The following is a 22,345-nucleotide window of genomic DNA, read 5'->3' as shown; positions in this document are numbered from 1 at the left end:
ATATGGCTTCATTAAAAAAATTCTTTTCTTGGGGCACCTGGGGGCTCAGGTGGTTAAGCATCTGCCTTTGGCTCAGGTCATTACCCCAGTGTCCTGGGATTGAGCTCCATATCAGGCTCCCTGCTCAGCAGAAAGTCTGCTTCTCCCTCTGATCCTCCTCCCTGCTTGTGTTCTCTTTCTCAGGTAAATAAATAAAATTTTTAAAAAAAATTCTTTTCTCTTTTTCTGCTCAGTTTGTGTGCTTTCCATTACACTGTCTTCTAGGTTGCTCTAATCTATTGATTCTAGTGGTTTTTTTTTTTATTTCAGTTACTGTATTCTTAAACTCTGACTAGCTCTTATTAGTATTTTCTAAATCTTTATTGAAGGGCTTACTGAATTCTTCCACTCTTTTCTCCAGTCCACTGATTATCTTTATGATCATTACTTTAAATTCTTTATCAGGCATATTGCTTATCTCGGTTTCATTTCATTCTTTTTCTGAGGTTTTTATCTTTTTTCTCTCTTTTGGAGCATATTGCTTGACTTTTGGTATTTCTATGGATTAGGCAGAAAGGCTACTTCTCCTAAAACTGAAGGAGTGGTCTTGTGTATGTTGTCCCCTCTGTAGACTCTGTTTGGTGACTATTGCTGGCTGGCTGGAGCTGTGGCTGTATATGTTAGTTTCTCTTTTAAGCTGTGGGGTTTTTTTATAGAAAGAAGAAAACATAAAGAAAAAACATTTTTTAAAAGAAGAGGAAAAGAAGAAAAGCAAAAGAAAACAAAACAAAAAAACCCCAGGGGGATCCCTGGGTGGCTCAGCGGTTTGGCGCCTGCCTTTGGCACAGGGCGTGATCCTGGGGTCCCAGGATTGAGTCCCACATTGGGCTCCCTGCATGGAGCCTGCTTCTCCCTCTGCCTGTGTCACTGTCTCTGTCTCTGTGTGTGTGTGTCTCTTATGAATAAATAAAATCTTTTAAAAAATTAAAAAATAAAAATAAAAAACCAAACAAGACAAATTTAAAAAAAATAAAATATTTTTTTCAATTAAAAACAAAAATATGGCTTATTTTCTGTGCCCCAATACCACAGAGTAGTTGTGGGCTATTGTGGGCTTATGGATCCTAGGCTAGCTGAGTTTGTACGATCACTGTAAGCCAAACCCTCTTCTGGTCTGGGCTTTTATGGTGAAGGGGGCGGGGGGAGAGAATCCCAGCTGTTCTTCTGCCATTTTAAACTATGGCTTTTTTTTTTCTGGGTCCCATTGTGACCAGGGTTGGTGTGGTCTTGCAGACCCTGGGCTTGCTGAGATCAAAAGCTCCTGGTGATGACCAAACCTGCCAGTTATGGCATCCAGACCCACCACTTACAGCATCTGGATTCTGTTCCTTTCTGGGCTTTTAAGGTGGAGGCAAAGAGAATGTTCCCACCGCTACTTAGCCATTTTAAACTTGGCTTTTTTTTTTCCTGTGCTTCAGCACAGCTGAGGCTAGTGTGGGCTTGTGGACCCTTAGCTTGCTGAAGTTGCAAGCTCCCTGTGAGGACCAGATCTCGCCGTTATGGAATGTGGACCCTGTTCCATTTTAGGCTTTTAACGTGGTGTGAGAACATAAACTGTGTAGTTCTCCAATCCCCTGACTAGGAGAACATTCCTACAGCTCCTCCACTACTTGGCAGAGTTCTAGTGTTGTGTCTTTTATATGCTAGTTGCTCTTTAAAACTGTGGCTTTTTTTCTGTGCCCAAAGACGGAGGGATCTGTTCCGAGTTCCTCAGTACTATCCATCCCCACTGCTTTTCACAGTGTGGGTACAAGGGTCCCCTTTGTTACTGTGACTCTGTCTTGCTGTTCTCTCCATCTTTGATTGTTCAGAAGCTGTTCAGTCAGCCCTCAGTTCTTCAGGAGGAATTGTTCTATTAATAGGTATAATTCACTGTGTTCTATGCAGGAGGTCAGTTCAGGGCCTTCCAACATTGATTGCCATCTTGTGCTGGAACCTTGGGCTTTGCCTTTTTCACTTAAGAATATGTCCTGGAAATCACTGGAAGAAAGATCTTCCTCATTTGTTTTACCACTGCATAGTACTCCATTGTGTGGGTGTCCCATAGTTCATTCTGCCAGTACAGGTACAGGTGCCACAGAAAATGGGCTAATGTCACCAATAGATCAGTATCTTCATCTCTATATAGGCTTCCTGGTTCTTTACAAGATCTTGTGATTTTAAGCAACACTGCAATGATTAATCTTTTTGTATCATTAGATGTATCTGTTTAGTGGGATTACTAGGGTGAAAAGTAAGCATATATGTAGTTTTGTTAGACATCGCCAAATTCCCCTCCAGGTAGGTTGTGCCAAGTTTGCATTCTCACCAGCAATGTTTGTGAGTGACTGTTTCCCCCCAGTTTCACCAATAGATTATGTTGTCACATTAATTTTTGCCAATCAGGTCATAAATGATTCCTCAGTGTTGTTTGCATTTCTCTAATTATGAGTAAGTTTGAACAGTTTTTCTTAAGTTTAAGCAACATTTTTATGCATTTATTGGATGGTCTATTCAATGCTTTTCCTCCATTTTTCTACCAGGTTTTTGTTCTTTTCTTTATCTCTCAATTTTGAAGAGGTATTTATCTACTAGTGATATTAGTCCTTTGTCCATGGTACATATTGCACATATTTTCTCCCAATTTTTGAGAAAATTTGGGCATGCAAAATATTTACTGTTCAGATTTATCAATCTTTTCTTTTCTGCCTTTGTATTTTGAGTCAGAGATAGAAAGCCTTTTCACAGTCTGAGGTTAAAGAATAATTCACCCCTATTTCCCTCTAGTACATTTGTATGTTTCATTTTTTATGTTTAGGTCTCTGATCCATTAGGAGCTTAATCTCGTGCTTGGTGTGAGGTATGGATCTAATTACATAGTTCTCAACCAGGAGCAATTTTGTCTCCCTAGGGGACATTTGGCAGTGTCTGGAGACATTTTGAGTTGTCAAAACTACAGGGAAGAGTGCTCCTGGCATCTCTTGGATAGGGGCCAAGCATGCTGCTAAACATCACATAGTGCCCAGGACAGCCCCCACAGCAAAGAATTATCTGATTCAAAATATCAATAATGCTGAGGTTGAGAAACTCTGATGAAATGTTTTCTTTTACCAAGTGGCTACCCAGTTGTTCCAGCATCATTTTAAAAACTCCCATCTTTCGCCTCAGTGTTTTGGGATACTACCTTTATCGTAGATTATGTTTTCATATATATTCAGGTTGATTTCTGGACTTTGTATTCTTTCCTACTGTTATATTTTTATTTTTTTCTACTGGTATATTTTTCTATTCATATATTAGTACCACACTAATGTAATCATAAAGGCTTTAAAGATATTTTAGTGCCCAGTAGAGTTACTTACCCCTTATTGGTTTCCTTTGTCACTGTTTTCCTGGCTATTCTTGTATGTTTGTTTTTCCATAAGAACGTTAGTATCAATGGGTCTAACTCCTTTTAAAAGAAAGCTTATTGGTATTTTTAGTGAGATTGCGTTAAATTTATAAATTAGCATAGAACTGATCTGCTTATAATGCTGAATCATACTTTCTAAGAATAGGGGACATCCTTCCATTTGAGAAAGTCTAATTTTGTGTTTTTTAGGAATGCTTTATAGTTTTTCCCATACAGGCTTTGCACATTTCTGGTAAATTAATTTCTAAGTATTTAATCTTCTTTGTTATTTCTGTAAATGGAGTTTTCTCTACTATTAGGTCTTTTAACTGGCTATCATTTGTGTAAATGAAGGGTATTGATTTTTGTGTGTTTGTATCCTGCTACCTTACTGAATTCTTTTAGTGTTTGAGTTAGTTTTATCATTGATTCTTTACCAGAAAAATCCTATAGTATCATATCATCTGCAACTAGACATAGCTTTACTTCTTATCAATTCTTATGCCTGTAATTGATTTATTTTGTCCAACTGCATTGATTAATCTTTCTAGTATAATGTTAATTAGTAGCAGAGATAGTGAACATCTTTGCCTTGTTCCTGATTTTCGTGGAAATGCCTCTAGTGTTTCCCCATTAAGAGACTGGCTTTAGGACTAAGGTATATATATTTAATTGTGTTAATGAAGTACCACTCAGTTTTTATTTTCTCGTCTTTTTATAAAGAATAGGTATTGAATTTTGTAAGGTCTCTCTAGCATCTATAATCATATGGGGTTTTTTCCTTTAGATCAATTAATATGGTATATGACACCAATAGATTTCTTAATATTGAACCAACCTTCCATTCTTAGAATAAATCACATTTAGTCATGGTATAGTAATTTATTAATGTGGTAAACTGTTTGCTAACATTTAATTTATTTCCACATTAATAATCTGAATGATACTGGTCTATAGTTCCCTCCTCCTCTATTCCTTCTATTCTGTACCTTCATAAAATCTTCATAAAAGAAATGGAGAAGTTCTACTTTATTTTCAATATTCTGAAACTATTTATAGATTATTGGAATTATCTGGACTTGGAAGGTTTAGTAGAATTCCTCTGGAAAACCATCTGGGCCTGAGATCATCTCCTTTGCTACCCTTGAAGGAGGAGGATTCCCAGATGGGCTTTAAAATTGTGAGATAAACCTTGAATTTTCAGCTGACAGTGGGTTTTAAGTTAAATTGGCTGGTGAGTTTCCTTTGCGTTCCTTTTGGAGAACTTCTGATTTAAATTACATGTCAAGAAACTAAGCATCCCCTCTTTCCACTTGGAAGAGCTATGAGGCTACCTTGGAGCCATCACCAGATATAAACAGACAGAGGACACTGTACCTCTTGAAAATTTAAAATATTCCAATGCACCCTTAGGATTTTACTACAGTGCCCTGGAGAACCTCATCACACAGCTTGGGAATCACAGGTATATACCCTCACAGCCTTTTTTACTATGCATGTATGTATGTATACACTCCTAGATATTTTTGAGCTCATACCATACACAATTTTATACCCTATTTAAAAATCTCCGATAAAATATATACATTTTCCATGTCATTGAATATTCTTTTATAACACTCTTTTTGATATTATAGTCTATCCTATGAATATATCAGAAGTTATTAAGTACCTACTTTTGGATATTTAAGATATTTGTAACTATTTTTCCTGTTCTAAACAGTACTTCGATGAATATCCTAGTGAATAAATCTTAGCATTGTCTTAGGATAAATTCCTAGACATAGAATTGCTAGATCAAAGGGTATGAATATCTTAAAGGGTTTTTTTGGTAAAGATTTTATTTTTTTAAGTAATCTCTACACCTAATGTGAGGCTTAAACTCACAACTCCAAGATTGAGAGATTCATGCTCCACTGACGAGCCAGGCAGGCGCCCCGTCTTATAGGGTTTTTTTTTGCCACTTTTATTTATTTTTTTATTGAAGTATAATTAAGACACAGTGTTACATTAGTTTCAGGTGTACAACAGTGATGTGTCAAATCTATCCTACATTATGCTATGTTCACCAAAAGTGTAGCTACCATCTGTCACCATACAACACTATTACAATACCATTGGCTATATTCCCTATGCTGCAGCTTTTATCCCCATGACTTACTCATTCCATAATGAATGGAAGCTTTTACCTCCCACTGCCCTTCACCCATTTTACCCATCTTCCCTTTCCCTTCCCTCTGGCAACCATCAGTTTGTTTATGGATCTGTTTCTGCTTCTGTTTGTTCATTTGTTTTGGTTTTTAAAGTGAAATCATATGGTGTTTGTCTGACTTATTTCACTTAGCATAATATAATCTCTTATAGTTTGATAAATATTGGGAAATTGCCCTCTAGAAAGAGTGTAACAACTTATACTTCCTCCAATCTTATATGGGAGTATATGTTATAGGCTTTTCATTTGATGGTTAAAGAGTTTGATTATAAGTGATTATGAATATAGATTGAGATATTTGTGTGTTTTAGGCACTATACCGGGCACTATTTCATACACATACAATTTAATTGTATTTACATAACACTGTATTAAATCTTAACAACCCTGTAAAATTGACGTCATTATCCCCATTTTACAGATGAAGAAACTGGGACTCAACTTTTTCAAAATCACACAACCAAAAAAAATGTAGAGCTGGGATTTAAACCTAGTTAGACTCATAATCTTAGTACTAGATCACTGATAATTCATGAAATTGATTGGCTATTAACAATGATCATGATGATGTCTAATACATGTTGAGTGCTTATTATGCATTAGGTACTATTTATATATATTAACACATTTAGTCTTTGTTTCAAATTTATAATGTACTATTATCCTTGAGACACTGAAATGATTAACTTGTTCAGGGTCATACAGCTAATAAATGGTAGAGCTGGTATTCAAATCCAGGCAGTTTGATTTCACAGTCTGTACCATTAATGACCAAACTACAGTATGACAGTTTGCAGAGTTGTGGAAGACTGTGTATCAGAATCTCATTATGAATGCTTTTTTTCTATTGCTAAGAAAATGTCTGTCCAGCAATTTGGTGGCAAATTTCCTGTCCCTATAATTGCAGCCTTTTCTCTTGCAGCAATATACAGCCCTTGTAAGCTTGGTGCATAGAACTGTGTTCTATTCTGAGTCACTTCCAGGTCCAAGGGATATAACTTGAATGAGAAAACCTTCCAGTGAAATTGGTGACCCAAACTCAATTAAATAAATGAAACAGTATTTCTAAGTAATTGGGGAGATTTTAAGTATTATCATCTAAGATCACTTTCTGGTTTACATAAGTATGATCTAGACTCCTCCTCTTATTGACATTTGTTGGGTAAATGAAGGAACACCCTCATTGTTATTCATTATTTTAGGCTTTTTCCTGTAGCCTACTTTGGTATTTAGATGTTATTAAAAATTATGAAGATTATGACAAATGGTGATATTTTTATGTCATTTCTGTAAATGCTCAACATTATTCTCTCCCACCTGCCCTCCTGAAAAAACAACTTAATGAACCAAAAAACATGTTATAATGAATGGAAAAATATTTTTGGCATTTTTATGCAGAAAATGCCTCATTAAAAGCAAATGCTTTAGCAAGCAGATTTGAGATTAATAAGAACTTTTGTCAAGCAGGGGCTTTTACAACAAATCACTAGCATGTGTAAGTGCTCTATATAAAGACCTATAAAGCCCTAAGAGTCTCTCACCTTCCTTTCTTATCCCTGGGCTGCACTGCAGTAATGTAGTTGAGTGTGACATGGCACTGAGTGGACTCGATGAGCCTGAAGGACATGGAGCCTACCATGCAGCCACAAGTAGGAAAAATATCTGTGTATTGTTCAGTGTCATTCACTATTTTGTCTGGATATGTTAGTTCTAACGCAAATTCATTTAGATGAAGCCTGTTCTCAGCTGGATGTTTGGCATCATGCAGTCCAAATATTTTGCATCTATTTTGTATATTGTAAAAGCCATAAGGGTGCAGGGTTTATTACTATACATACAAACTTAATTTCAAGAAAAACCTCAACTTGGACCCACACTTGTAACTTCTTTAGACTTTGGGCCTCAAACTGTAATGACAAGGGATCCAGCCATACCAGCAGCCATATAGGCTGATTTGGTCACGGAAGTCATAGCCCCTGACTTGAGCGATGCCCTCCTCAGATGTACAAAGTGCTCACCTATCCCCACCGAGGCTTTACAAAGCACACTTGTGGTGATGGTGTTTGTAGGTGTTCCAAGCTGGGCTTAGCTTCATCTGTAATTCATACATGGGGCTTGGGCTAAGTTATAGCCACTTCCACCCAGGGAAAGCAGAAATCAGCAGCAGTGATGAAAACACACCGATAACTGCTTACCCTGCAGAACTAGCCTCCCTTATTGAATAGGGAAGCATAAGATAATGACATCGCCCATCTTCAAATGGTGATTTTTTTCATCCACACCAAGTCATCTACACTATCACCTGACCAGTTACAGTTAACATTAATTGAGGTCTTACTCTGTGCCAGGCACCATGCTACATTCTTTCCATGCCTTATCTCTCTTAACTCTCAAGGTTGATGAGCTAGATGCTATTAATATCGCCATATTACAGATGAGGGAACTGAGGACAAAGAAGCAACTTGCCCTAAATCTTTCAGCTTATATGCAGAAAAACTAGTATTTGAAGCAAAATATTCCCCCTGATTTTAGAGCCCTTGATTATTATTGCCTTGTTCTGCATTATGCAATCAGGTAACTAAAAAAAATACTTCTGTAACCCTACTCTATTCCCCAAAAGAGGCATGAATGAAAGAGGAAAAAGAATCCAGTCTTTCTCAAATGCCTATAACTTGCTCTCTTAAGTGGCCTAGCCTCCTCTACTAGGAGGAAGGAAATGGATTCCCAAGACCCACTCATGCTTCCTGATGAGCAAGGCCAGGGCTTCTGGCTGGCCACCAAGCTCACCGTTAAGAAGTGCCGGTCCTTAACTTCACGCCTCCTCTGGCTGTGAGCTGGTGGATAGGCTGGCAGTGGAGGAGCTGCTACAGAAAGGGGGGCAGCGGCTCTCTGCTCCCGGCGATCACTTCGGCTCCGGTGTTCTGGGGGTAGAAAAAGCAATAATACAGAAACATCCTTGGCATTTTCCATTTTTCTTTCCCCCTTGGGAGGGTAAGCAAAAGGCTAGAAAAAGTAAGTTTTTGCTAATCTGGCTCACCTATATACCACATAAGATTTTCAGCATGATTTCAAACTAAACTTCCACTTCACATTAATATGAAGACAGGCACTTATATTTTAGTGGGTCCATCTCATAATCTTTGTACAAGATGGCTCACTCTGAGTTTGGAAAAAGCAGTATATTTTCAGCATGCCTCATTTCAAAACTACATGAGCCCCCCCCCCCAAAGTCTAGAACAATGCTGGAAGATTTGCTGCCTTTGATGCTAGAGTGGATGGTAGGCACAGACATGCCAGAACGGCCTGGGGAGTGGCAGGAACAAGTGCTCACAGCCATCCAGGAGGTGACGGGAGTTGGCTCACACTGGCTCACAAGTGCTGACTGCTTTGTGCTGAGGAAGTCAGCAAGCCAGTTTTTATTTTATTTTTTTATTTTTATTTTTTTAAAGATTATTTATTTATTTATTCATAGAGATGCAGAGAGAGAGAGACAGAGACACAGGCAGAGGGAGAAACAGGCTCCATGCAGAGAGCCCGACGCGGGACTCGATGCAGGATCCCCAGGATCACACCCTGGGCTGCAGGCAGCGCTAAACTGCTGCGCCACCGGGGCTGCCCAGCAAGCCAGTTTTTAAACTCTTGGTAGCTTGAAAGAGGCCACGGTGGAGGTATTTACATCACAGAAATTAATGAGTGTTACAAATCAGGGCTTTTATTTATCTTTCTATCATATATCCATTTATCTATCTATGTTTTCTTTTCTAGAGAGCCAGTGACCGGCACACCATGGCAGCCATCTAAGCTTTGTCATTTGTAACACTCAGAGGGCTTTGAAATCCTAGGCTCCTAGAGAAAGTAAGGGAATCCCAAGGATCAAAGTTGTCTGATTTAGGAATAAAGCTACCCCTGGGGAAAGCCAAGAAGTTTCTATTTGGGGGATGAAGTGGTCCTGCCTTGGTAACAAGAATCACTCAGACATGAAGAGCACAGTTTAGGAACTGGGTGCCTCCGTGAGCTACAGAGCTCACCCTGCCTAACACACGGGCCAACACTAATGGCCACCCTGCCTGCAAAATCCAGCCTGCATTCATGCCCAGGGCCTGAGATCTTGTGACACCCCCCCACATACACACACACAATATGACCAAGATACAAAGTCACTTTACAGGTCCTCTTTACTAAACTGCCTCCATAGCCAGTGCGTATCAGAAAGACCTTTTGAGATAAATGTCTTCCTTGCCAAAGTGCCTACCTCCAGTGCAACCCTCTTTTTTCTTTGCAAGCAAACGTGGGCTTTTCTAAATGGACAGTGTAAGGCAAGAGTTACATTTTAAAATTCCTAATGAGGAGTAGAATACAGGTATCACTGGTGAGGAAAAGGTTGGAGGACAGGAGTCAGTAGGGAGACATCAACTTAATTTCCCATTTAGTTGCTCCCTTCCTACACTTTCTTAAATCTCTCTCTTTCATTTGCCCTAGGCTGGGAGGAGGCACACTAGATTAATGGCTCCCTAATAATACTTTTTTTCTGGCATTGTGGTAGGGAGAACATTCATCTGTGCAGACTCTTGCTCCTTATTCCTTTAGACCACTGGAACTTAGACCTCAGCCCTGAAACTTGAAAGAAAATATAAAATAAAAATATCTCTTTAGAGCTACTTAGCTCTCCCTGTCTTACAAACATAAATGATGGTGTCATTTAAAGCTATTATTGGCTCTGAGTATAAAGAATTGCTAAGAAAAAAGGGGAAAAAAGAGGAATCAGATGCTAAATAATATGAAATCCACTGAGGTGCAACTTGCTCTGGGTAGCCTTCTCTGAAGCTCCTTAGCATGATTTAGTGCCTTTCCTCTGAGCATCCATATCACTGTGTTGAAATTACCTGATTACTTGTCTGTCTCCTTCACTAGACAGGCATTCCTTGTGGACAGGGACCAAATATTTGTTATCGCTCTCTGAATCCTAGGTTTAGCACAATGCTTGGGCCTCAGTAGGCTTTGTTGAGAGATTTGCTATGGAGCAGATCTTGAAAACAGCCAGTTTCTAGGTTCTGATCTCAGTGCCCCCCCCACTCTAGCTTTCTCCTTCTAGCCTCATCTTCAAAAGGAGCACAGCGCTTCTGCCACCACAGCTTTGCTCGTCTGTGCTTCATTAGCCACTCACTCCTGGTGGAAGCCAGGATCTTCCAGCTGTCCAAATAGAGAACCCCCAGGGAAGCTCACTGCGGCATTTGCTGAGCAAGGTCGCTGTCTGGTAGGTATTACACATGACCACCAGATGGCAGAAGTGGTATTCTGATGAATGCACCACTAAGCTACTGTTTCTTGGACAAGGTTAAAAAAAAAAAAAAAAAAAAAAAAGTCGCTTTCTAATTTTAATTCCACACTGCATGTTTTTAATTCTATGATGCCTATAACTCCTGTTTATGGCTCTCTGCAGTGCTATTAAAACTACTACACCCAAGATTTGCTGTTAAGACAACCTCAAAGAAAGCCAGTCTATGGATGACAACATGCAGCTCCACAGTCTTCCTTCCCAAACCCCAGGAGGCCTTATATCCCTCTCTCAGCCCCCAGGAGGAAGTTCTGAGAAAATTGATATTGGCACTTGCTGTTCCTCAGTTCTGTCATTAAGTCCAAACCCGACAACACAGTGAAATGTGATAGCTTACAAGCAGCTTAATGTTATCTGGTTGAATCTGGAAAAATCTAATCAGGGATGACTTATGAATAATAATAAAGGGATAAAAATAATTATGTCTAAAGGGCTCACGTAACTCAAGCTTTCTGATGATGGGATCAGAGAAGGTATTTAGTGAGAATGATCAAATTCCTCTGTCATCATTCTATGCCCTCAATGCTCAACCAGTTTTCTACAGAATTTGATTTACTTACACATACATTCATTGAGGACCTACTCTATGTCAGGTTCATGTTAAGTGATTTGAATAAAAAAATTAATAATACATCATCCTAGCTCTTGAGTTGCTCATGGATTAATGGTAGAAGACAGGCTTACAAGAGGTTAGTGATGATATCAGCTTATAAGAGGCACGACTGTGAGGATGCAAAAGACATTATTATGGGAACAGTGCCTAATCGTGGCTGCAAAGGAATGGTGAATATGTTAAGATTTCCAGAAGGTGGCTTGCACTAAAAATTTGGTAAAGAAGGACTTTTTAGCTAACTATAAGATCGAAGTGACTCAATTTATTTTATTTTATTTTTTTGTCATTTTTTAAAAGATTTTATTTATTTATTCATGAGAGACACACACACACACACAGAGGCAGAGACACAGGCAGAGGGAGAAGCAGGCTCCATGCAGGGAGCCTGACGTGGGACTTGATCTGAGGTCTCCAGGATCACGCCCTAGGCTGAAGGCGGCACTAAACCACTGAGCCACCAGGGCTGCCCAAAGTGACTCAATTTAAAAAAATCAAAGTGAATAGTAAAAATGCCAGAGATATTCTAGAGAATACTGGTCATCAGTCTTTACTACGAGTGTCACAGTATCTGCTACCAATAATCAAGGGGAATTTTTATTTTTTATTTTTTTGTATATTTTTTATTGGAGTTCGATTTGTCAACATATAACGCCCAGTGCTCATCTCGTCAAGTGCCCCCCTCAGTCCCTGTCACCCAGTCACCTCATCCCCCTGCCCACCTCCCTTCCACTACCCCTTGTTCATTTCCCAGTTAGGAGTCTCTCGTGTTTTGCCATCCTCTCTGATTTTTCCCACTCATTTTCTCTCCTTTCAAGGGGAATTTTTAGAAGCACTTGCATTAGGGATATTAGTAGGTTAATTCTTTCATTAAAGGGGGAAAAGATTAGGGATATGGGAAAAGGGAGAAGCCATAAACATATGGAAGAAAATAAGCTGAAAACAAATGTGTCCTTTATCCATCCTCACAGTGACGTTAAGATGTTTTATTTGAATTGTAATACCTTTGGAAAATACCCTTCCTTAAAGGAGCACAGGGGATTCAGAACAAAGACACTGAATGTACAGATACCATCTGTCTCTATAGCAAAAATCTAAAGGCCAAAAAAGCTGGCGTGCCAACTTCTGATACCCAACTTAGGGGGCTCTAAAAGGGTGATGCCAGTTTTTAATCTCCTTGTCCTAACTACAATGGTTTTAAGTCACTGAAAAGTAAGAGAAGGCTGTTATCTTCTACCTTGCCTGCTGTATGCCGATCTCTGGCTTTCTCAGGACTGTGAGAGAAAGAGAAATAGAAATATTTATTTTCCTAGGACACAGTGTATGGTGAGGAGGAAAAAAGCTCTGGCTGAAGGTCTGGAGGCCTGGATCTGGGTCTTGGCACTCCACCTAATGGGCTGCCTGTTACCCTGAGCAAGTTTTCTGACCTCTCTAGGCCTCCAAGTGCTCTGCTATAGAATGGACCAGATCACTGGTTCTCAACAGGAGCACATCCCCTGAGGGAAGTTCTGGTTGTCTTCTAGTGTAGTCATTCCTAGGCATTTGTATATTACAAATATTATAGATCATTTTCCTTTTAAATTCTCATATTTAGACCATGGTGCTATTTCTATTATGTGTATAAACAGGTATATTACCCATGAATTTCATTTCAGTGTGAAAAAGGGAGCATTTTAAAGTACTTGCTATAACAACAGGAGGTGTTGGAACCGATGGGATGGAGAACAGCCCCTAGATGGGACAGGCTCTGAGTTCTCTCCCTGAAAAGCCCCCCAAGCCCATGATCAGTTACCTCTGCGCAGGGCTTGCAGGCTCTGCCGGGCATGGCGATGCAGTTCCTCCACGCAGGGTGGCCTTGTGGCTGGGAGGAAGATGTTTCTCTGCTGGTGCCATGGTGCACGGTAGTATACACTCAGCTTACTCTCAATGTCCAGGTTGGATACAGCTGCAAGACAAAGATAGAAATGGGGCATTATACATCACAAGCTTTAAACTGTGCATCTGGCAGACCCTGGGGTGGGGAACAGGGCTGGAGGCCGGGTGGAGTGCAAGTCCAGAGAGCTGCATTCACAGTAAGAGCGCACTCAAGGTTGGAGAAAGAAGGTTTGTAGCTTATGGTATGGAAAGAGACAGCCTTTGCCCCCAAGCTAAGGGATGGGAGACCCCAGGACACCAACCATTTGCCTGTGACCAGCTTTCTTTCAACACCTCTTTGTACTCTGTGACACAGTCGCGCATCAACCTGGACAGACTCTTGTCCATCCATGCTTGGGAGTGGGACTGGAGAGGGGGAGTGGTCCTGCCTTCCAGGAATGCAGAGAAAAGCCTTGACTGTGAGTCAGAAAGGTCACCCTAATTCCAGTCTTTTGGCCACAGAGCCTCAGAATTATAGTTCTGCACACCTGCTCCTGATGCCCACCGGAACTTTGCAACTCCCTTGCTCTGCTTTCTGTCTCCTCTAATCCCTGGCCCCCAACCCTTACTATTTCACCTTATCCTGCCCTCCAACCTGCCAACTCCATAGCCTGCCATCTTTCGAAGCATTGCTCAGTTTCCTTAGTTTCATCTGGGGAAGAGGACAAGCACTGAAGAACCCATTACAGGGGTACTGGGTGGTAAGTGAGGAAACCACAGACAGTGCAGGTGAGGAGAAGGGTACTATCCTTGCAATGCATCCAAAACATCAGGGAAAGAGGCCTCGTTCCCCAAAACACACCCTCGGTCTTCATGTACATACTGAGCCTAGGATGGGGATCACCTATGAGTGACCCTCAGATAAATTTATCTTCAGATGAATTCTCATGGGAGGAGCTGGTCCTAGGCAGGAAGATTCTGGTTAGGAAATTACTACAGAGGAACACTTGGGCAGCTTGCCAGCCTCAGGAATGGTAAGAACTGGCCCAGAGTGCTTTACCTGCCAGACCTGCTATCCCGAACAGACCCCTGCTCCTCCCAGTCTCATTGTCTCCTTCTGCTTCTTTCCTTCTTTTCCCAAGTGGATGATTTGAGCATGTTCTGCCCAACAGTTTATTCCTGTACCCCAAAGAGTCTTGGTTCTTCTCCAATCCTTTTCTTTTTTGAAGTCTGGTTTACCATTTCACTTTGGGAAGCCTTACACAGAACAAGCTACTCCACAGATAAAGCATAAAGACAAACGGAAAAGGAGGGAAGATACTTTTGTAGAAAGGAAATAGAAGAAAACTGGGGAAGATACAATCTTTTGATAATTAATCCCCTCTCCCCCTAGCCAGTAGTGCATTTATGGCAATTAGTTTTGGTTTTCTTTTCTTTAATTTTTATTTTATTTTTTGAGAGAGAGAACGAGCATGTGTGCTAGTGGGGTTGTGGAGAGGGGGACAAAGGAAGGAGAATATCTTACACAGGCTCTGTGCTCAGTACAGAGCCCAACACAGGGCTTGAGCCACAACCCTAAGAGCATGACCTGACCCAAAATCAAGAGTTGGACACTTAACCGACTGAGCCACCCAAGTATCCCTTGGTTTTGTTTTCTAATGCAGTCTTCAGTAGTCTTTCTTTTTCTAGAATAATGCATCAAAATCACAAGGACCACCAATAGAAACAGACATGTTTCCAAAGATGCTAAAGAAATATCACATGTACAGGGTCAAGGGAACAGTGCCATACCTATAAAACAGTGCCATGCAACAGAAATTTCTGGGATGATGAAATGCTCTATTAGCTGTGCCATCCAGTGTGGTAGCCACTAGCCACACTGGCTATTAAACAATTTTAATTTTTAATTTTTTTAAAATTTAAGTTTAAATAGTTATAAGTAGCTATTCTTTTGGACAATCATAATCATGAATACCCTTATATTCTCTTACCTTCAGCTACAAAGGAGATTACTCCCTTTGACCTAGATTTTTTTTCTTCTTTGGTGTTTAATATCTAAGAAGAATTCAGGCCCAAGGGTTAGAGATCCCAGGACTATCTTCCTGGATAGGGGAGAGTATTTTTAGGGCAGAGTTCTATGGGGCCAAACATAAAGGCAGCAACTTTTCTTCCTTGAGTTACTCTATAACCTTAGCCCTTTCCTTGGAAACCATAAGTGCTTGGTGAACTAATCAGGGGTCACTGAGTTCTGGGGACAAGAAAACCTAGGAGGAATCACTAAGAGAGAAATCAGTCTCTTTAGGCCTAACATGAGGTGTGGGAGGCCTTGAGGTAGAAAGGGCCAGGCCATATCTAGATCAGAGCCTCCCTTCTCTCCTGAGTCAAGTAGTGAAGATTGCTAAGACAGAGGCTTTGTTTAGCTATCCTCAGAGGAATGCTCTGGTTCAGTGACCAAGACTAAAAAATCAGCCCCTGCCTGGCTGCCGAGGTCAACTGCCATGTAACAGGGCAAAAGTCATTATCAAACTTAGCAGAGGTGGGTGGGAATTCATGTGCTAGTGACAGCTGGGAGAAGGTACTGAATAGAGAGCTTGCCTGGGGAAAAGAAGAGGCCAAGAAGTTGGGCAGTTCCAGGAGCAGAGGGTCTCCTGAGCACCTCCTCTCCTGGGCCTATCCCTTCAAGAAAGAAAGAACCAGGGTTCAGGGCTGAGCCCAGGTGACTTGGGGATAGACTAGAAGACTTTTATAGTCCCTCGTTCCCACAGCACCAATGACCAGAACTTTAGGATGTTAACTTTTGATAGCCCCTCAGAAACCAGGTCAAGTGGCCATGGTTCCTTAATCTTAGTATGGGGAAGAGATGAGCTCCTGCTATTTATCTCAGTGTTCATCTGAAGAAACGACTCATCAGAAGTGCTTGTCAAAAACACAGATGACTGGGCTCCAGCCTAGACTTCCTGAGCCAGAATTTCTTACAGAGGCCCTAGTAATCTATATATTTGAAAAGTGCCCTCAGATTATTTTTTATCATGAGGCATCTGTGAGAAACAGAAAGTGTTATCTCATGGTGCCCTGGAATCTTATGTGAATGAAGGGAGATGGGCAACATGATGGGCAGTGGGATGAAACTGCCAAAAATGGAAACATCTATCCACAACCTGGAATGTTTTCCAAATAGCTCTTATGTCCTAGGCACAGTGCTGCCATGTAACGCAGAACAAAAGACACAGGAATTCTTGCCCTCCCGGAGTGTATGTTCTCTGGTTCTGTGCAAAATGGTTTTGATGGGATTGTGCCTGGAAGCAGTAGGTTGGGAGAAGAGTCCTCTGGCTGACTCCTCTGTTCTACTATTAGATCACTCACATTGTCTAAGACCTCTACACTTCTAAAGGCTCTATCACCAAAAAGATCAGTCTCCACTCCTCCATCTCCACCTTTCTACAATAGGTAACCCCAAGTTAAAGCATACATTAGCAATCATAAAATAAGTGTAAAGAAGTTCTGTAAAATTCTTTCCTCATTATCAAATATTAAGTTATTTGAAAAAAGCATTCTTTGATACCACTGCTTTGCTAATGCCCTAAAGACATTCTTAGTGTGCCTACTGGGCAAGCCAGTGCTGAGTTTCTGGGCTGCAAAACTCTGCCTGCTGCTCATGACTGTGGATTCGCAGATGCAAAGACTAACACAGGAGTTCCAGCACAGGCAGCCAAGTCATGGTTCCTGGGAAGAACCAGCTCTCTCAGTGACAGCCTCAGGACTAGGAATTCTCACCTCTCCCCATCCAGTCTTTTTCTTTATCTGCTGAGACGCTATAATGGATTTCTGCCATGCATTAGCAGGTGAACATTTCACTCATCAGTTGCCACAATTGTGTTTATCTCTTAGACGGAGAAGGGAAGGAAAACTCTTTAATCCTTTTGCTTTCAGTTTTGTCCTTTGGTTACAGAGCATTAACTAGTATTATGTGTCCATTGGAGGCAGACATACAGGCACTAATGCCGCTCTTCCAGGGGAAAACTCCCATTTTCCTTCTTAAAATTTATTCCTTTCTCTAAGTAACAGTTCAACGAAAGCTGAATACACTCATTCATAAATTCATTGCACCACTGCCATTTATTTCAAAGCTGTCCCACATCTTCAGGCTCACCATGCCCCCCTTTCTTCCCTAACAATTACACTGTGGCTCAGCCTTGGAAGCTAGTGGTCTTAGGACTCCCAGTGATGTTTGTTCTCATAAAAATGACACAAAGAGCAGCAATAAGGTTTCTCCTCTGCTTATTTGGATACATCGAGACCCCTGCCCCCACCCTGTGGGAGGCAGAATTCTAGGATAGCCCCCAAGATTCCTGTCCTCTCATGTATGTGCCCTGTGAATTACATTGCCTATACTCAGGGTGGTGGGGGACCACACAGGGTACAAACATGAGAAGACAGGCAATGGGGATTTTAAGATCCTTACTCTGTTGACTTTGAGTTAATCAAAAGGGAGATAATTTTGTTGAGTGTATCTGGCCTAATCAGCTGAGTTCTTAAAAAAAAAAAAAGAAACAAGACAAGAAGCAGCAAAGACTTTCTCTTGCTAGCCCTGAAGAAACAGACTGCCACACTGTAGAGAAGGCTGTGTGGCAAGTAGCGGGGGACAACCTCTAGAACCTGAGGTCCTTAGTCCTACAATTTAAAGGAAATGCATTTTGCCAACAACCACTGAGCTTGGGAGAAGCCCCCAGGGCTCAGATGAGAACTCAGCCCCAACCAAAGCCTTGATTGTAGCTCGGTGGGACCCTGGGGAGAGGACCCAGTGAAACTGTGTCCAGACCCCAGACCTGCAAGATAATAAATGGGTGGTATTTTAAGCTGCTAAATCTGTGATATGTTGTTATGCAGTAATAGAACATTAATACACCCTCCCACTATTTTACCTGCTTCCCTAGCACCAGTTGCTTGCCTTGTCTAGTACTTGTCTTCTTCCTTTGTTATTGCTCTTCAAAAAAGGGGTAGATAATGGACTACAATAGGAAATAGGGCTCTATGTCTCATTTTAACCCCTACAGCAGAAAAAAGGTTATTTGTATGTATCATTTCTCCTGTCTAACTAGGCTCTCAGAGAGAGCTCTGGCCACATGCTAACCTGCACATCAGGTGTATTACATTCATGGTATCTTCACACAACCCAAAGATGAAAGTACTGCTCCCATTTTACAGCTAAGGAAACAGACATCAGAGAAAGTACATCAGTTTCCAAAGTCTCATACACCTGGCCCATGGATGATCTGGGACTAGAAACCATCTCTGTTTGGCTTCCAAGCTGCTGCTGCTCTTTCCCAAACCAATACTCAAATGTTTGCCTAAAGTAAGGCTGATTGGGGGCGGGTGTAGAGTAGGCTGTCTGCCACATAAAAAATATCCAGTGCTTCTCAAAATCAAAATAAAAGATTCAGAACTGCTACTGTCTGCATCATCCATAGGACTGGGTATAGCCAAGAACTGAATGAATCTTTCAGAAAGTACCCAGGAGATTTGTCATATTCCAGAAATACAGACACCATAAACCCAAAATGCTGAAAGAGAAAACCATTATAGGAAATGTCCACAGGGCAGTAGAAAGTCTTTATAGACTGAACTTAGTTCATTCCCCTGTCAAACTCTGGATATAATGGAATTGTCTACACCTTGATTCATAGTGATGTATTGAAAGCACAGATCTGGTCACTGGGTTCACCTGAAATGAACTGACTTGGAAGTTGAGGAAAACTAGTGGCTGCCACTCTCCTGAAAAGGCCAGGCCCATTTCTAAGAACAGGAGGAAGCTCATGTTTAGGAACTGTTGTGAAGGGGTTAAAATCAGGAGGGAATTAGAATCTTGCCCTAAGCTTCTCCTGTCCTACCAGGGTTGGTACTTATTAATACTGCCTTCTCTGGGCTGGTCTCATGAACGTCTCACTCCCTTAAAGCTTCATTAGCCCAAAGAGGAATCCAAAATGCTTATCCTTGGCCTGCCTTCCAAGCCTCTGTACCTCAAGTCTCCACCCCTGCCACTGGCTTTCTCCATGGGCTATCCCTTCTTCCTTCCCTCAGGCTTTCCAGAATTTAAAAGGAGTAAGGTGGCAGCTGAAATCAATGTCTGAATGCTATTGTGTAGTGAAAATTTCAGAAAGATGTGCAAACGGATTTAGAAATGGAATTGGCTTTTGGATTTTTAAATGTTCTTAGAGTGCCCACAGGTCAGACTACCCACATCCACCTAACTAACCTTCCTTCCTTCCCTTCTATCCATCACACCCACCCCATGACAAGGATTCCTTGCAAGGAACACATCTCTCCACAAACCCTCCATTCTGATGCCCTGTGACAGAAAGCAGCAGGGAATGTGTTAGCACATTAATACATTAATGAGCATCTGAAAGAGTCAGTGTCACAGATATGTCACCAGTTTGTCCCCCAGGTCCCTGCTATGCTGAAGCCAATCCTCAGCCATCATCAGCTCGGTAAGCAAAACAAAAATCTACTCAGGGCCTTTCTTGCAGCTGCCTGAGCTCTCGGATCTGTTCGGAAGGTAGGGAGGGTTGGGATTTCACCTAGTGCAACCATTCATTCCTGTCTGCCCTTTCTTCCTTGGTAACCAGCCCCTTGCCCACTCTGCTTGGCAGTGTGGAGGAGGGAGCAGGATAAGGAGCACCAAGGCTCCTGCCACTTGTAGAGCAGCCTGATCCAAGAGCCAGGTTCCCAGTCTGTCCCTGATGGACTGCCTTTTCTGTAAAATCACAATAATTCAGACTTGTTCACCCCTATGAACAAAGCATCCAACGTGGACCCCTCAGCATCAGAAAAATCTAGGTTTTCTGGTAAGTTCCAGCATCCTGAAACATTCCAGCACCCATAGCACAGAACATGTCGGTATATTTATTTATATGCTAAAAGGATCTAGAGTGATTTTTTCCCTTAGAGATATTGCCCCAACTTCTAAAACAAAACAATCCTTCATATTAGGAATACTGTTAATTATTGCTACTACTGTTGTTGCTGTCTTCATGTCTGACATCCCATGGAAAGATCACTAGAGGCATTGGTTCTACTTGCAGTTCGGTACCCTCGTGCAAGTCATGGAAACTTCCCAGGATCCAGTTCCTCATCTTTACAAATGAGGGTTTGGACTCTTTACAACTGAGTCCTGTCCTGCTCTGTTTATGCTTCTATTTTCTACCAGTCATCAGAGTAAGTGAGGTTGCATCATCCATCCAGAAGGACTCTGCATTCAAGCAATGGCAGGATGCTAAGACCCTGAACTCTGGGCCAGAAAGATGGCGGTTTATCACAGTGGCAGTAGATCCAGAACAAATGACTAAACTCTTTGGGCCTCTGTGCCCTCCTCTGTGAAGTGTGAATCTTAGAGCCTTGCCTTCTTGGAGTGGCTCTGAGAGTGCAGTGAAATGATAATGCCCTTGCCATGTCCCTGCTCGCTACATATAGTTCCATTTCCTGTACTGGGAACAAAAGAAGACCAAGAGGCCATGATTGGGGTCACAGTTCAAAAGAGGAAAAAGTCTGGAGCTCACGAAGTTTCTTGTTTCTTTATTTGCCTGTCTTGGTGAGTGAAGTATAAACAAAGATGAGGCCACTAGAGATCATTTTTTGGGGCAGAGCCCTTACAATCTGGAAGCTAGAAAGAAGGCTGCCCACAACCTGAGCCTGTGGTCTCTCTGACAGGTTGCATGTCCCCAGTGTCTGGTACTGGTTTACTGGGGCAGCATTCAGTGTAATGACTTGGAGATGCTAATTGTCCACATTGCTTTCAGAGCTGCAGCACTATACATTCTCGGAAGCGGTTTATAATTTACGTGTTTATCTTTAGGTCACTCTGCTCCCATGTTCTACACCGTGCACTTCCTCCAGAATGTAAGCACATAGCCATCTGTTCCAGCTCAGCTATTGTTTTAAGAAAATTCCTTTAGGCATCTAGCGGAGTCATTGAATTCTACTGCTGGAAGGGACCTCGGAAATTATGGAGTTTTGTGTTTTTTCAGACCATAGGGCATGACCTATTAGTGGACCGTGAAATCCATTCAGCAGGTCAAGACTAGTATTTTTTAAACAACGAAATAGAATACAGTAGAATAGAAAATACCAAAATGCATTGCATGTAGTAAGTATTGTTTTGTGAAGCTATTGTTTCTGTCACATGTGTGTGCATGCTGGTAAAAATGTGTTTCTGGCTCTGGATAGCAGTCAACACACTGAAAGCTACTGTTTAGGCCACCCCTCTCATGTACTAATGAGGAAATCAAGATTCAAAGATTTGACCCAAGATCACAGAGCTGATTTTTGGCAGAGGCAAAACCAAAGGTCAGGTCTCCTGACCAATACGCTTCCCTTGGCAACTCTTCCTCCTGTGCCATCCTGGCTACTTCACCCTTCATCTGTCCTGGTCATTATTTGCTACCCATTACATCTGTCATGGTATACTTCCAAAACAAAGCAAAAACCCAAAACACTTCTCATCTGTTCTCTAAGGAATCGGCCATTTTTATTTTAGGATTCCAGAAGCACTTCAGCCACGTGAGCTGAAAACAAGTTCCCCTGGGAGGTTGGCGCTGCCAGTCAGCAGACCACATATTGAGCAGCACTAGTTTAAGGAATGAGAGACCAAGGCAACAAGGTAGGCATTAGGGTGAATAATATGAAATTAGTGGTATTCAACTGTTTTGCTCTACAAAAACTATCTGAATAGCTCAATTTAATAATTAGGTCAACCTCAAGGTTAGCTTTGCCAGAAAGGACATCATGTTCTTAGTAGTAAAGTGCTTCCTTTCCAGCAACCTGGACTGAAAATGACCAGCCCATCACTAAGAGGTGACACATTTGTTCCAGTTTTCAAGGCATGCGTGCCTGAGCTTAAATCAGAGGGGGCAGGGATGGGAGCTTGGC

At 41.4% G+C, this 22,345-nt stretch overlaps 1 protein-coding gene across 2 annotated transcripts in view; it reads right to left on the bottom strand.

Moving 5' to 3' along the window:
• The window catches only part of NHS (NHS actin remodeling regulator), a 346,600-nt gene that overhangs the window by 39,222 nt on the left and 285,033 nt on the right, over window positions 1-22,345 (bottom strand). For both annotated transcript variants that reach the window (XM_025437620.3, XM_025437614.3), the window contains exons 2-3: window positions 13,359-13,511; window positions 8,409-8,542 (exon numbers count right to left, since the gene is read on the bottom strand). In XM_025437620.3, coding sequence (XP_025293405.1) covers window positions 8,409-8,542; window positions 13,359-13,511 — 287 coding nt within the window. The remainder of the gene's footprint in view (window positions 1-8,408; window positions 8,543-13,358; window positions 13,512-22,345) is intronic.

The sequence above is a fragment of the Canis lupus genome, chromosome X (genome assembly GCF_003254725.2).
Source record: "Canis lupus dingo isolate Sandy chromosome X, ASM325472v2, whole genome shotgun sequence".
Classification (NCBI taxonomy): Eukaryota; Metazoa; Chordata; class Mammalia; order Carnivora; family Canidae; genus Canis; species Canis lupus.
This window is presented reverse-complemented; position numbering and strand designations above follow the sequence as displayed.